The sequence below is a fragment of the Haemaphysalis longicornis genome, unplaced genomic scaffold (genome assembly GCF_048455015.1).
Source record: "Haemaphysalis longicornis isolate Haplotype H1 unplaced genomic scaffold, Haemaphysalis longicornis Haplotype H1 scaffold_3, whole genome shotgun sequence".
NCBI lineage: Eukaryota > Metazoa > Arthropoda > Arachnida > Ixodida > Ixodidae > Haemaphysalis > Haemaphysalis longicornis.
In genome coordinates, this window is record NW_027526335.1 from 33,930,624 (window position 1) to 33,947,437 (window position 16,814).

The 16,814-nt window shown below is 45.6% G+C and overlaps 1 protein-coding gene across 8 annotated transcripts in view; it reads right to left on the reverse strand.

Moving 5' to 3' along the window:
- Window positions 1-5,013: 5,013 nt before the first annotated feature.
- The window catches only part of LOC144174242 (E3 ubiquitin-protein ligase TRIM33-like), a 156,797-nt gene continuing 144,996 nt past the window's right edge, over window positions 5,014-16,814 (reverse strand). For 6 of the 8 annotated variants that reach the window (XM_077702812.1, XM_077702814.1, XM_077702813.1 and 3 more), the window contains 2 exons: window positions 5,915-6,129; window positions 5,014-5,337 (listed from right to left, as the gene is read on the reverse strand). In XM_077702812.1, the coding sequence (XP_077558938.1) occupies window position 5,337; window positions 5,915-6,129 (216 nt within the window). In that variant the 3' untranslated portion in view covers window positions 5,014-5,336. The remainder of the gene's footprint in view (window positions 5,338-5,914; window positions 6,130-16,814) is intronic. The other 2 variants (XM_077702816.1, XM_077702817.1) reach the window with 1 other exon arrangement.

Sequence of the window (16,814 nt, forward strand, 5' to 3'; positions counted from 1 at the left end):
ACGATGGCCGAAAGGCTGAGACTTCTAACCTTTCACTGATCCATGCCCCTATTTAACCATGGTTTCCAACCAACTGCTTCACTTCGCAAAATATTTTTACATAAAATTTTGTTCAGTGTGATCTCCAAGTCTTCCAAGGCAGCTCAGGATGGGAAATCATTGCAAAAGCGAAATTAGTCCCAAAGACTGCTTGTGATAACTTTTTGGATATCGCCATGCTTTGAACGTGTTAGTCACAGTAGCAGGCTTGTTTTGTGCACTGTGCAAATAGCTTTCAAAGGATTCCCACACATTCATGGTTTTCAATATGTATGCAAGGTCTGACCAAAACAAGAAAACAATGTTTATACAAACGAGAGTATGAAGTTGGGCTTGTTGGTGATGCATTCTTGTAGTCTAAGCGCGAGGCAGACACAGGATGAGACAAGAGATGGGACGAGGACGAGCGCTAACTTCCTACAAAGTTTATTTCGAGAAGCAAACGAATATATACCCCCCCCCCCTTCCCCCAAACAGTGAAACAATACACACAAACCATCCAAAGATTACACACTTGCCATGCGTGAGCATTCTATAGACTCGGGAATTTCAACTCTTTATCACAAAGCCACAGGGTGCTGGCACATTCTGGCCCCACTCTACAAATCTTCTCCGGTTCGATGATTTCGCACGTGAGCCTACTTTTGTTTTTCCCTATCACCACGAAACTTTTGAAAATCCGGCTTACAACCACACGTGCTGCAGTGTATTGCGAGGAAACCATCACGACCATTCACGACGTTGCATGCGTGTTCGCGGAGCCTATCATTTAAACAGCGACCAGTCTGTCTTGCATACTGCTTATGACAAGATAGAGGGATCTGGTACACCACATTTTCTGCACGCGTAACGAAGGGATTCTTTATTTATTTATTTATTTTATTTATTGGTTCCTCAAGGGCCCCGGCTTGGGGCATTACATGAGGGGTACATCTTGGAACATCCTCTTGGTTTACTTTTGCATCTAAAGATTTCATCTTGAATAAGGTGGCCAGTTTTTCTGGGGCAGAAAATTTTTACACTGGCACGGGCTCCGATCTTAGGTTGTGCGATAAGCCTTGAATATAAGGAACCACGGCACATTTAGGCGGGGGTAATGACTACTCTTGTGGTAGAGATTGTTAGAGAGAGAGAGAGAAAGTTCCGCATGCAGACCACTTGCCATGCGCGAAGGTCGACTTTCTGCATGCGGAACAATATACTTCCTTAAGATGTTACGGGCATCTTTGGTGGGTTTATCCCATCTGTCGGCCACAGCACAAGAGTGTGCAAGATCCTGAGGTCAGAGTGCAGGCGACAAGCAAGGCTGCTTAGGCAGTGGCCATCGGCTCAAGCACTTGACAACATATGGACGTCTCCAGGGGCAGAAGACAACTTCGCGAATACCAGCGCTTCACTGACCAGACAACAGAAGCCATCTGGACCTGCGAATTCGCGCGTCTGAGGACTGGCAGCAAAGTAAGGTCAAAGCAAGGCAAGTGCTGTGTTCACAAGCTTGAGTCTGTAAACCTGCCAGCGTACGTGACAGAGACACTCCCACTTGGACCAAAGTTTGCGGTTGAGCCTATGCTTTCAGCTCCTGAAAGGCTGTCGCTGGTGCGTGAAATTTCTGGGAGGGCTTTGGACTCTGACCAAGCTTACTGTGTTTCCGCGGGTGTTGATGTTCTTCGTGCGAAGCAGCACAACTCCAGGTAGCCGCTGAAAAAAGTCGCGGCCTACCTCAAGGACAATGCCCTTTCCGTGCTTCCTGCCGACAAGGAAGGGGGGTTTGCAGTTCTATCAACTAACCTTTTCAATTCACGAGCAAGTGAAGCTGTTTCTTCCGTATTCAAATGTGATAAGAATGTAGTCCTTTCGAAGGTAAAATTCGAGGCGAAAAAACTGTGCGAAAAGCTTAACCTCACTGAACTGGTTCGCAGCATGGCTAACTCTATAAGACTTTCTAGAAGTTTTCTTCAGTGCAAAAACCCACAAGCCAGAGAAACCATTCCGAGTGATCGTTTCAGAAAACGGCACTTGGCAGAAGTGCGTCGCACTGTGCTTACAAAGCAAGCTTGGCCTTTTGACAGTAGACGATTCGTTTCTTGTCAAAAATTCAGATGAGGTTCTAGATTTTGTTTCCCGGAGTTTTCATCAAAGCATGTACGCTTTTTCCATTGATGTAAAAGACCTGTATTATTCACTCCCTCATGACTTGCTTCTTAGTTGTATTGAAGAATGCATCAACAAATTTGGGTGCCTTGCTTTCGAAAAGTGTTGGTGTGTCGGCCGGGGGTGTTTTGGAACTTTTATCCATTTATTTGTGAGCAACATTTATCCAGTGGGATGGAAAGCCCTACCTCCAAAAGGAGGGGATATGCATAGGTTCATGCATTGCTCTAATTTTAAGTTACCTGTTTTTAGCCAAACTTGACTGAACCGTTTCCTGTGACCTTAATGACAAGCACGTATTGCGCATTTTTAGATTTGTTGACGACTATTTGATTTTTCTTGACTGTGAGCCTAGCTCCTGCGAATCACATGCTCTTTTTGGCCTGAATTTTATCAGAGAACGTTTTAAGCCCCTCTCTCTAACCCATGAGTTGCCATCTAACAACACGCTACGATTTTTAGACATAGCTTTCACCTTTCACCAGAACCCCACCTGCTGGGCGTACCAGCCTAGGAGCGGTAAACCTCTTCACCCATTCCATTCGGCTCATTCAAAACTTTATAAGAGGCATTGTGAACCTCTGCTTCCGCAATGCCCTGCATAAGTCAAGCCCCCACCTAATGGTCAATAGTTTCAACGTGCAGTCTTTGAGGCTCTCGAATGCTGGTTATCCCACACACATACAGATATCGGTATCGAAAGCTTTGGTCAAGAAGCATATCTCAAAACAATCTCTACCACAACAAATGTCATTACCCCCGCCTAAATGTGCCGTGGCTCCTTATATTCATGACTTATCGCACAACCTAAGAAAGATCGGAGCACGTGCCAGTGTAAAAATAGTGAGAAAATTTTCTGCCCCAAAAAAACTGGCTGCCTTATTCAAGATGAAATCTTTAGACGCAAAAGTAAACTGAGAGGATGTTCCAAGAAGCACAAAAATCCCTTTGTTATGCGTGCAGAAAATGTGGTGTACCAGATCCCTCTCTCTTGTGGTAAGCAGTATGCAGGACCGGTCGCTGATTAAGTGATAGGCTCCGCGAACACGCATGTAACGTCATGAATGGTCGTGATGGTTTCCTCGCAATGCGCTGCAGCACGTGTGGTTGTAAGCCGGATTGTCAAAAGTTTCGCGATAGGGAAAAACAAAAGTAGGCTCACGTGCGAAATCATCGAATCGGAAAAGATTTGCGGAGTGGGGCCAGAATGTGCCAGCACCCTGTGGCTTTGTGATAAAGAGTTGAAATTCCAGAGTCTATAGAATGCTTGCGCATGGCAAGTGTGTAATCTTTGGATGGTTTGTGTGTATTGTTTCACTGTTTGGGGGAAGGGGGGGGGGGGGGGGGGGGTATACATTCGTTTGCTTCTCGAAATAAACTTTGAGGAAGTTAGCACTCTTTCTCATCCCATCTCGTCTCATCCTGTCTGCCTCGCGCTTAGACTACAAGACTTTATACATACTTGCATGTTTCTGGGGAGCTGATGGCAATGCACACCCAAATGTGAAAGTTCTCTCTTCAGCAGCCTTGTGCTGTTCGATTTCACGGCAGTATGAGATGCCCAGAGCTTCTTTTTTTTTTTTTTTTTTTTTTTCCCACATCTTTTTACTAAACTCCTTTGTTGGAAACTTACCTTTTAGGGGTCTCCTCGCACACCTGCTCAGGTGATATGCTTGCTTGCACTCCATATCAAGTCCGTGCTGCGTGCTTATAATCCATCATCTCTCTTGCTCTGCCCTTCTATATTCTAATTTCTGTTTATCCTGCTCCTAGATTCGGTCCCTCTCTATAATATTCTCATGTCTATCTATTCTCCTCCTAGACTCGGTCTTGATTGAGGTGCTTCTCAACCCAAGAGGCAGTTATCGGCTGGGTCATTTTCTCCTTCCTCTTTCAATAAAGAAACACAACAGATACCAAGTGTAGGCGTAAAAACCCACACAGCCGTGCGGTTAGCCTTGAGATGCGTCTTACCCTTGCAAGTGCAAGGGGTTAAGAGAGACAACGCAAAGACAAGCAAAGCCTTTGTAATTGTGGGGTCTGCCAAGGTGACTCCAGCCCCTACCTCTGAGCAGTTGCCGACCTGTTTTATGCAGTGGGAATAATATTTTTATTGGTGGAGGGGACGCAGACAATGGTTGCCGTAAAGTCTTTCAATGCTTTTAGGCCCCCACAAAAGTTGGTGTCTTGCTTTGGCAGAAAAGAGTGGCCTGCAATGGGTCCTAGAGCCCCCCACACTCACCAGATTCTGTCTCTCAGCAGCCTATGGTGAAACTGATGAAATGAATGGTGCTGTAATTCATCAGCAGCAGCATTTATGGGTTAGCAGGGATTCACTAGGGCTAAAGAAAAAGCGTCTTGGTACTCCTTTAAAAAGCTTGCTTGAATGAACATGCAGCTTCTGGAAGTGATGTTGTATCCTGCCAGCTTTTTCTTCTATGGATTAAAAAAAGAAAGGTGCTTGAACTTCAAATAGCCTCTGCAAACAGTTAGCTCATGCACGTTGGCCTTGCACACGAATGCTTTCTTTCTCTCCCTGCGTCTAGTTATGGTAAATTGAACGCTGACGGTGTTTGAGGCCATTCAGGCTAGCTTTTAACTATGACAATGCATATTAACAGCCATTCTTGTGATGACAAGAACAGCACAAATGACACTGCTTGCTTGGACTGCCTGCAGCAGCAGGGCTAGGGGGGAAAACCTCCCACTCAGTTTGGTGTGCCCAATAGTACGAGACGTCACTAGAGTGCTGTATGTCATCGTAGCCGAGAAGAAACGCTCCAACCAGCATGGGCCTGGCTGGCCATTTGTAACAGCAGCAAGTGCAACAGGACTCCAGGATGTTTGGTTTAACAGCGTGTTTTCTTTTATATTGGTCTAGACCCTGAAGAGAAATGCAAAGACGACAGAGTGGACAATACACAATTGGTAGGAGGGGCCGTTAACTGGATACACACACCGCCCTTTCGGAAATGAAGGAGCCGTGAGGTACAAAGAACAATAAATAGGCGGATTCCATCTCCAGGACATGGGGAGGGCTCGTTGCACCGAGGAGAGGAAGAACGTCCTCCTCTTGGGGGCAAGGAAGGACCTTGAGGGGGGAGCTTGCATGGAAGCCTTGTCACATTGCTTGTGTCTGCACATCATCTGCAACAAAAAGGAAGATCAAGGTTCAGAATATAAAAAAAAATTCTGGTTCAAACATTATCCTAATTCGTACTCAGATTTCCCACACAAGATGCGTCTAACAATAATCAACTTTGTTCAGCAGCAAGATCAGCAACATCTCTTGCTGAGCAATCTCGCGATAGGATAAAAGCCAGCTTCCCATCCATGGGAACAGTGTCCACAGCGTCAGACGGCTTTTTTTTTTTTGTGCGCTGGTGGTGCCGTCGATCATCACAAAGACAAAACATGCAATGCAAACTGCTTACACTCTTCATTGTTGGACCAACAAAGGTCTCAACCAGTGCAAAAAGGCTGGTGCGACAGTGCTGCACGGAAAGTTTCCAGAGCACAATTGTTGTTTTGGTGCACACATTTCAGTTAAATCTGCCGGGAAGCAATGTTTTTTAGAACCAACTCAGCTTCTCAGCTCCATTGAAATTGCGGCAACAGTGGCAGTCGTAGAACTAATAACTCGTCATTCAATATTCACCCCTGCCCCGTCCCACAGATGGGACCAGGCTTGTGAGGTCTTAATCAGAGAGGAAGGGCCACCCACCAAGAAAGGATGACCGCCTGGTCGGCCGGGGGTGAGGAAGAGACGGAGGAAGTGCGAGATTTCTTTCGGGGCTCCGGTTCGACATCGTCGCAGCCGGGCTGGGGGTCGGGTTGGGCATCACGCAGGTCGGCGTAGTGCTCGGGCAAGAACTGCTGGACCAGGGCATCAAAGTCCCGCTCCAGGGTTCGTGCCTGTTGACACACCTGAGACTCCTTCTGCACACAGGGGGGAGAGGGGGAGGGGCTCCTTGGTACACACCTGCACCTCCTGGCAATTGCCCGCTCTCAGGGTCGTTACAGCATGGGACATGCTACGACTTGCTACCTGAAACTTTATAGCCGGTATTCATTGAAAAGTTTAGCTGTCAATTTCTTCATTTGGCAACACTGAAATGGCCACAGACGTGGCCGAAGCACCACAAACATGGCGCGGCTTATGCCACTGCGGCCGCACGCCAAAGAACAAAAATAACATTGCCGTGCGTCGTCTATTCTGTTTAAACCCAACTCTAAACAGTGGTGCCAACAGAGTTGTTATTTATCGCACTTACATTTGAGTCGAGGCATTAATTTGTGTTCGGCGGGCTAGAGCTTGGAATGTCCAACGCATATCATGCGCTTAGCACGGACACGGACAAGTACCGCCATCTCGCGGAGCCCGACGTAACCAGTGACGGCGCATTCACGTGGTTGCCTGCATGCGCGCCTCGCTATTGAATACAGGCCATATTAGAGGAAGAAAAATAAGGCACTATGATTTATTCTACATATCAAAGTATGGCCACGCATAGTTTTCAAAATGCGTAGAACTACTGACTGTACTGTTCTGTAACCTCGGAGTGAATCTGGACGAATAGAATGAATATTGATGGTAGTACGGCTGCAGTAAGAGAACAATGAAACGTTGCCCGCAAATGCAGTTACGTGCTATTACACTAAACGAAGGCTGCAGCGCAATGTTTAAAAGTTTGCTCGTTTTCAGGAAGCAGAACTGATGTCTGGCTAGACCTTTATGCGACACTATTATCAGAGCCACCGTAGGTGGCTCTACACTTCAACTTTCCATAATTGCGTTTCCTTTTTTTATTCTTTTCAAAGAACTCAGAGTCAAAAGTCAGCTTACTCATCCCACACATTTTCTTGCTTTTTGTATTCACAACTCTTGTGCAGTGCACAACGAACGATCAGCAATTCCACCAGATTTACATTTAAGATTCCGTGTCGCTGGTTAGAACCAAAAAATCAGGTCAAATTTTTTGCAGACACAGATGTAAACGCATTTTTTTTTCCTTACAAATTACACAGGTAAAAAATTATAAAACGGCCTTTACACTTGGCACATGGCGTTGCCCAGGCGAGTAGAGCTCTTTACATCCCTCATTTTGTGCTCTCCCAAGGTTCGCTGGCCAAGGCCCACATGGCAGAGCGCATTCAGGGTTGGGCATAAGATTCGCCAAGGCTGTCGTACTGCTGCCGCTTCAAGTGGGCACATTTGCCTCGCTCAATTGTGTCTCAATCATCCAGGGGTTTGAAGCAGAGAATGCGCTCACACACTAAGTTTGCCCAATACTAAGGGTCTGCTTTGGCACACCACTTAACCAATCCTGCAGCCTACCAAAGACAGGCTTAACAAGTGACATCACAAGCTTTGCTAGATCGTAAGTACTCAGTGTTGTAGCACACTAGAAACATTTCAGGTCTTTGCAAGTGGTACTACGATGCTGCCACTAGAAACTGGACCCAAACAACTGAGAGGGACAGCGGTACTAAAGCTGTTGGAATACAGCTACACTCCAAAAAGATTAAAAACAAAAATGGAATCGATGCCAGCAAAGTGCGATTTGGGTCACATCATTGAAATCTCTATGTCGAGCTGGTAGCCTCGTGGCTACTACCAAAACAAATTTCGTTTACAGTTAAACCTCGATATAACGAAGTCGTACTTGCGGGCGAAAATTTCGTTAAATCGAGAATTTCGTAAAATCGAGGTTTCCATTTTACAGTTAATTTAACCAGTTATTGAGGTTTCAAAACCTTGCCCATCGCTCAGAAACAACTGCTATGTAGTTACCTCTCCACTTAAAGCGAAATTTGTACTAAAACTGGCCGCGAAAATTGTGTGAATTAAGAGCCTCAACACTTAGGCAATGGAATTCGGATAGCCGACCGTTGTTCGTGTCGTCGTAAAACCGGCGCTTTTTCCGCAACGCCTCATTAAATATGATAGCAAACTAGGTTTTCACTTTTTCTTTTTTTCATTTCGGTCACTACTAAACGCCGCTGTTAGTCCATTGAACCCGCGTCCGTGCCCCGTGAACTTCACCCCGGCGAGGTGCTGGTTCAAAGTTACGCCTCTTTTCGGCCGTTCAGTAGTAGGCTTAGCCGCGGCGTTGAGGGGTGCGGCGGGTCAACAGCGGAAGGGTGCTATAAAGCGATAAAGCTTTCTAAAGACTTTTTTCATGCACAAAGGCTCTGCAGTATGGGCGCGTGACGCAACCACGACACTCGAGATAAAGTCATGATTGAGAATTGAGCGGAGTACACACGGACCGCTTCACTTTGTGGAGCAGCGCTTACGTGCTCCCGCTAAAGTGGAAAGCTTACATTAAATATCTTCTGGCCAAATTTGATTAAGCAATTACTTGTATGCCCGCTGAGCCCTAAAAAAACCGATTTCTCCGCATCGCAGCTGTCTAACGAAGACGTTTTGACCACGTTCGGAGAGCAATTTATTGCCACCAGCACTCGATGTTCAAGCCGTAGTGAAGAAGTCCGTAAGCAGTGCTTCGCGTTTTTTGACCAGGGTGGGCTTTACGTGACGCTCGTATGCTGACAGCACTAACAAGGCTTGCTCTTAAACATTCGCGTGCGCCTGCGTGCCTCCGCAGAACGTCGATGGCATCCATCACTTCGGTGGCCGTCGGTCTACCGTCGGTTTCACTGACACTTCTACAGGCTCTTGTTCGGAACACTTTTCTTTCCCTTGGAGTGCTCATGCTGCTTATAAGACTCATCTAATGATGGACGAACAAAATATTAATCAGGTTATCAGCGAGCACAACCTAGAGCAGCAGCACCGTGAGCAAAGACGCGTAGAAAAAAAAAAAAAAAAAACACTTGAAGTAGGCTTTAGCAGCCTAAGCATAGAGGGCGCTGGCGTAGGCAACGATGGAGACGTCAGAATGGTGGCGGCACTATTAAACCGTCCATGACCGCTAGCGGTTTTTGAGCAGCAGCTTTTATCGCTTTTAATTGTTGTCAACCGCATAATTCACCGCTTTTCTTTCATTTTAGCCTTTTATCAGTAAATGTGAGTACTTAATGTTTTCAATGTAGGCTCTGAGAGGCAAAATAAAACGTGCCTCGACCGGAATTTCGTTCTTCCTTTCTCGCCGTGACTTCGTTAAATCGAAAGCGCCGCACAAAATTACTTCGTAAAATCGAGATAAAAATACATGGATTTAGCAAAATTTTGGTAGAAAACTGGAAAAAGTTTGTTATATCGCGAATTTCGTTAAATCGAGGTTCGTTATATCGAGGTTCAACTGTATACCAAATCACAAGTGACCAACCTTAGCAAGCATAAGATGCTGGCCAAGAGCTCAAGCAGCTAGAGAAGGCATGCACTGCAGGGCTCAAGCTGCCAGACATTGTGCGCCCCAGGCAAAGCTCCCAGTGTGTCTGTAGGTACTATGCACCTATGTTCTGTTTTTTCAATAAAACTTCAGTTGTGAGACTGCGCTCGTCTGTGTCCTTTCTTGTATTTGTCTTTCGCGCAGTTAAACTTCTGAATATGAACCCCTTCCAACTCGCCCAGCTGTCTCTCATTCTTATGCACCTAACACAAACTGCTGCAGCCTACTAGCTTTTTGTTGCATTGAAGTCAATGTAAAGAGGCATTGTATGTTGCTTCAATACTTATCCATCCCCTACTGTGGCGCTGCTGTTAGTAGCCTTTTGAGGGCTTGCAAAGCCGCATGACTTTTGCTACACTTCTCGCAATGCACTGCAGGGGCCTCTCCTAGGCTTTCTTTCCTCCATGCCCCTCACAAAGCTTTCAGGATTCTTATTATTAAAAAAAAAATTGAACATTCCACCCAGGAACACCTGTTTTGGCAACCACACCAAAAGTACACATGGCAGTGTTTGCATTAAAAACAAATTTTAATTCATTCCCCACTTAGTGGAATAAAAATTCAAAATTATGACAGTTGTCCCAATCAACCTAATTGACGCTTCCTGCTGATGCCAGCCTATTTGGTGAACCTATCATCCAGTGCCGCCAGCCTCTGACCCTTACAGGTAGCAGTGGCAACCAGCTGCTAGCGAGCACTGTTTGTGTGAGCACGTTTTGCTTCTTGCTCTCAGCCTTCGTACCGCACAGGCCTAAATACGCCCACTTCATCAGGTGTTGAGTAGCCAGAGTAAGGTAGAACTGAAGTCCACAAATGCCTTCCTCACATCTGGCACTTAATGCACCATTTTGGTAACCAAATTCTGAATATGTAAATGTACCTTTCTTTTTAGTTTCTTTTTTTTCCCTTCCTTTTCCTTTTTTTTCCCTTTTACCACATGAGGGGTTGTTGCAGAAAGGAGGGTTCTCAAGTTGAAACATGAACATTGTATACAGCCCCCAATGTCATGGCATTAACTATTCATTAACAATGTCATGGCAATGCCATGAGGTGTCATGGCATTAACTATTGACACTAGTAAACGAACACCACACACTGATACTGTTGCGCAAAGCTAGAACAGCATGTCGTCGGGCTCTATGGCGTTGCTTTTTAAAAAGGAAAACTGAGCACAAAACACGGGACAGTGAAAAAGACACGACATGTGCCCATCCTGTTTGTTTTGTACACTGTACTGTCTTTTGCACACAACTTTTTTTCCTTCGAAATGCTGCACAAAGCTTTATAAACCGTTTTATGACCTTTTCAGATGCAGTTTCACAGAAAGCATCTACTTTGGGGGTGAGATACTATTCTGAATAGCAGCTTTTGAACCAAAACAATACATACTTAGATTCATAGTGTAACATTGTACATGTGGTCTCTGGCAGAAAAAAGGGACGGAAGCTCTCATAATAAGTTGACTGTGCATGTACAAGGCAAAACATTTCCCCTAAATCAAAACTGCAAGCTTTATGACTGTCTGTTTTAAGAGCTTTCTAAAAGCTAAAGTTTGTCGTGACAGAAAATACACCCTCAAAAGAAATTCCCACATACACTAATTTCGTTTGCCCTCACCACCTGTTTCTTGTTTCTCGGAAAAATACTTAATGAACCCACGACTTTGCAAACTCAGTGGCACAAAACAGCCACTGAGCCACCAAATGGGTGACTCTAAAGTGAAGGCAACTCTCATGGGCATGCTTCTAGCCGTGCTCTCAATGTTGCTGTTAGTCACATCACTACATCACCAGGCATTTTTATACGACCGCCTATTGTCACAGTTCACTGGACATATGGGCAGCAACTGAACTGCGCTAGTACGCCATAGGCTGTTGCATTCTAATGCCTGTCGATACGTCTTCTTCACCTTCACATGCAACAAATGCAGGCTTTCGAAACTGAAAGATGAATTTAGGTTAGAGAGCAAGATGGTGACACACAAAAGCAGGCCTATATAATGCACATTAAACAACACCAATAGAAAAGGAGACACCAATAAGTGTAAGATGAAGAAGGAGAGAGGGAGGATGAAGTAAAAGCGGGCATGACTAACAGGATGGAGCACAAGTAAACACTAATCGACAACACACTTGCCTGCAGGAGTGACGTTGGCAGCAAAAAGTGTCAACAATGATAACGTCACAGGCACACTAGAGCTCTCAGACAAACCCTTTATGAGTATCTGATGCGCACCGAATGGCCCGATTTATGATGCGGCCACAGAAACTCAATAGTAAAAAATTAAAGCTCTTCGTGGCATGCACATAAAAGAATTAGGCACACTGCTAAAAAAAAATGCGGAAGAAAGAAAGCTCAGTTTTTCCTTTCTTTTTCTCTCTTCCTTAATTATTTTATTTACTTCCCCTTTTTGGTGATTATGCTTGTGTAGTGTTAAGTCATCTATAGTCTGCAGTGGCCAGATCATAATCCCTAATAATTCCCTTTATGGTGAGATTTACAACTCAGTGTCACTAAGTGTTTGAAAATCTCTAAAAATGTTTCTTCATCTACAAACAGAAACTTGGTTTCTCTGAAATTGCATTAACCCATCTTAGTGTTTAAACTTACACTTGTTTTAAAACTTAATTTAAGGCAAGTGGTTCTCCAAAGTTTCTATAGTAGAGCATCTTCTCTCTTCAGTCCCAAGAGAGGGTACTCTGCTGTATTTTTCTCATAATTAATAAAGAAACAATAAATGCATGTCACCAAATAAATTTTCTTCCAAACTGTAATATTGGCAGCAGATGTGAACAATGGTTACGATGAAGCAATGGCAAAAATATGGCCATTTTATCTACTCATTTTATGTAATTACAAGTTTTTACTGTAGTAATGTGCATGTAGGCTTTTGGGCCAGGCAGATAAATTTAGGCTATCATGAAACTGGTGTAATGTCCTGCAAACATTTACCAGAGCAAAAAACAGGCAGCACATGAACAAAAAGCACATAAAAGGTAAGAAAAACATGCCTTGGTGCACATCAAGCAGATTTTAACAACTGTATTCACACATTCCAAATAAATCCAGCAGCATATGCAGGTAATATAAAAATAAACAAATGCACCAAGAGATCGTGAAGCAGAGTGACTACTACCTGCGCCATGTGGAAGCTTTGAGTATGCCCTGGGGACTCAATCTGAACTACGTGCTTTGATGCATGGTCCTGGATTTCACTCACTTAGGGTGCACACAGGCCTGTCATCACACTTCCTTACTGAATTTTACTAAATGACAGTCCGTGCACATGAATGCACAAAGTGGGCCTTCAGCTGACAAGATACAGTTAAACCTTGTTGAAAGTTCCCATAAAAACCGACCAACCTCATTTTAACGAGGTAAACTTTGCCCATGGTGGGATATAATGAATAAATCTCGTAAGAAAATTAAATTTAGAGCCAATTTCATGACTGCGTGCAACATGGATTTGAGACTTTGCGCAAGGCGACAACTGTATTTGGCGGTGCAAAACTCCCGCCTTGCATCTGGAAGCAACGCGCATAGTTGGACGGTGCGCCACACTTCCGCTGCATCCACGAAGCTATTCCCACTTTCCTCTCGCTACACACAGCATGCAGCCAATGCATGCAACACCCACGGCCGCAACGCGCTCGCCTGCAACCCATGCCTGTAACTGTTGCCATTCGCCAACATGCACCGAGGGAGCCGAGTTGCTGATGTTGTGGCATGTTTCTTTTCTTTTTTTTTTCATGCTTCAGCCTTATCATTTAATGTTTTTTTATGCTTCGGCCTTATTATTTAATGTTTTTTTATGCTTCGGTCTTATCATTTAATGTGTTGCACACGTGATTTGAGCACCATGAACGCACCAGGTGGGAAGCGAAAGCAAAACAGTATAATGCTAGACCAGAAGGCAGCTATGATAAAAGCCGCCACATTAGGCACGAAGCTGAGCGAGCCGTCGTTTGAATTAGGGACATCTTGGCAGCAAAATCTCTTTGAAATAAGAGTTATGTATTTTGAACGGCAATAAAGTAGGTGCATGGCTTTTCCTTTTTGTCTCCGGAATGTGGTTATTTGTTGTGTACCACCATGCGGCGAGACCCAATTTCACCCACTATTTGTTTTAGATGCGACGCTGAGAGGAGCATCTCTTGCCAACGGCCCTGTCCTGTGTCCGTCGTCGTCCGCGTCCGCACAGCTGCATCTCTCCTCCGCTCACCCCCTCTCCTCTCGCCGTGATAGCGCGCCCTCTCCCCCAACATCTGTGGCGCGCACAATGCGGCGCGCTTTCTCACTCCGCCGGTGGGTGGCGCTGCGCGCGGCGCAAGCGCGCTGTGCGCATGTGCAGCGCCCTCTCTCTCTGCGGTCTCCTCTCCTTCGGGCGCGCTGTGCATATAAGCAGAGTGCCGCTCAGTCAACGGTCGTCCGCGCTACGCTCTCTCTCTCTCTCTCTCTCTCTCTCTCTCTCTCTCTCTCTCTCTCTCTCTCTCTCTCTCTCTCTCTCTCTCTCTCTCTCTCTCTCTCTCTCGTCAAGTAATCGTCAAGTCAAGTAATCGTCAAGTAACGCGCGCGCGCGTTACTTGACGATTTCTCACGCAATTCGAGTAATCGACCCAACGGAAACGCACAATGGAACCCCCTTCAGCGTCGCATAACACCAGGGTTCCCGCGAGGGGAGGTGGGCGTAATTTTTTGATTTGATTGTAGGGTTTAATGCGCCGACACAACGCAGGCGATAAGGCACGCCATAGTGGAGGGCTCCGAATTAATTTAGACCGCCTGGGGATCTTTAACGTGCGCCGAAATCTCACCCGCTATTTGTACCCGCCACGGCAGCCCAGTGGCTATGGCGTCGGGCTGCTGAGCCCAAGGTTGCGGGTTCAATTCCTGATTGCGACAGCCACTTTTCTGATGGAGGTGAAGAGCAAAAATGCCCGTGTGTTAGAGATTTCGGGGCACGTTAAAGGTCCCCAGGTGGTCCAAGTCAATCCAGAGCCCTCCACTACAACGCGGCTCATAACCTTTGCTTTGTAGTTAAGGCACATTAAACCCCACAATGAATCAATCAACCTGCTATTTGTTTTACGTAAGTACACTGCACAATATTCGCAGTAAATGCCTGCTACAGCTATAACAAAATATTGGTTATAACGAACAAATAGCAGTGCCTCTTCAATTTCGTTATAACGAGATTTAACTGCAGTTGCCCATTGCCCACACGGTGTTTAAGGTCTGATCACCCAAATAAAAGACCATTGGTGATTGAGTACTTGATGCGTGCTTAAAAAACCTTCTTACTAGCTTATATACCGGGAGTGAGCACTTGACCTACTCTTTGCTAATTTTTCTAATTAAAGTAGAGGGTGGGCCCTTATCGTGACGTGGGCACATGGTCGGTACTTATGGTATTACTCGCTTACATCGTACTTCCTATTTTCCGTTCTTGTGATTAGCTTACCACCACGTTGTTTGGGCAACCAGCTGTCAGCCTGCATCCTCTGTGCCCATTTTGAGCGTGTCGCACTGCATTAAGCTTTTGTGCACTTTTTGCTGCCTTCCTCTTCACGAACGAGCAAAACCAGCTGTGTGTGCAGACGAAGAATGAACAAACAACGTGCACTAGAACAAGGCCACAGGGGGTGGGTGGGGCAGCAACCAAGTGAAAGGAGAAGAAAAAGGAAGTGTGGAAATGAGGGGGATCTGTGTAACCTGGGGCTGTGCGAGCAGCAGTTTTCAAAACCAAATTCAACATAAACAGAAGGGTGACAGCAGCCAAGTAAGATGTCGAGCATTTACCCCAAGGTTCTCGGATGGTGCATATGCAGCAAGTCAATCAAGCCACTACCAAAGTTCCCATAATGCAGCCCTGTACGCTACACTGATATTGCGTACAGGTGTGAGCATAAGCATACATAACATAACCAATGGCCTTCTACAAAAATGGCGAAACAAAGCAGGCAAGGGTAATTTAAGGCTGCCCAAAAGCTTATTGACCTCGTATGCAACCTCACTTTTTCAAAAGTTTCTGAGCTTTGGTAAGGAACTGAAGATGTAGGTTTCTGTTCAGAAGAAGGTAGTGTTTGTTGAGCGACTTTTTACCCCGTTTAAACACATTATAATACTGCCCCGTTTTAAAGAGCCCTCAACAAGGATAGCCCGGAAAGACTCCTTTTTTCAATGCAGTTTGACTGCTGAGCCCAGACTCGCACAGCCCCAGTGCAGTGTAGAGCAGGAGTAAGCAAGGTGTGCAACAGTGCACCCGGGGAGACCGGCGTCGGAGGCCGGCCTCAGTCTCACCCGCTCTCAACACCAGAGTTAAGGGAAGTAGTTCTCTCACCCCAGACTTGACCTTGGGAGAAAAGGGAGGGAAAAAAAAAGAAGGGGCAAGAGAAACCATTGAACACAATGCAAGGGACCGTGGCAGCATGCATGGACTGGCGTGCTTAGCAACAGCAGCCCACAGGGCAACAGACAGCCTCGGAACGTGCAGCGAGACGAGTGAACTGTGTGCCAAGCGGGATGGAGGGGTGACGCAACTGGTTGGTCTGTCTCTTGCGTGGCATTCAAGCCAGGAGTGGCCCAAGAGCCAAGTCTTCCTTGCCCGACGTGACCAGGCCTTTTAGTGTTTTTCCCGCCAATACCTAGGCATTCAGTGCCAATTTTTCCAAGATTTTGCCAATGATTGTGTCCTGTCCACAATATTTAGGTGACCAATTTGTGAAAGCTGGAAGCACACAATTCACTAGATGCTAACTTGAATGCCAATATCAGCAAAGATGTTTTCTTGAAGCTGCTGCAGACTCGGCCATGCTGGCAACATTGCAAAATGCTCCGATGCTTTAACCGTGCTCGGGGTCCAAGACGCCCAATAAAGTGGAGTCAATAGTGTGCTGCACTTGTTCTTTGCATGTTCCGATTCCAGCTGTTTGGTTTGCATCAACAAACTATAGAGGCTTAGCATAAGCTTTGAGTGCAACTGATCTATGGGTGCTAGCAAGTCTCTCTGATTTCTGCATGAAATGTCACAGTAAAAAAAGGAGCAAGTCTCATAAATACCTAATTAATGCTCAACTGATACACTTGCAGTGCAAGCACACTTATGCATTGCAAGGCTACAGAGGCAACAAAAGTATTGTCCTCACTTCAGAATGACTTTTCATTTCATCCATGAAACACTTTGGAACAGTGTTACCCATTTCAAGCCATCTCTCTTTGGTACATGATGCCAAAGGTTACCAACACAATCCCACACCCACCCTAGGC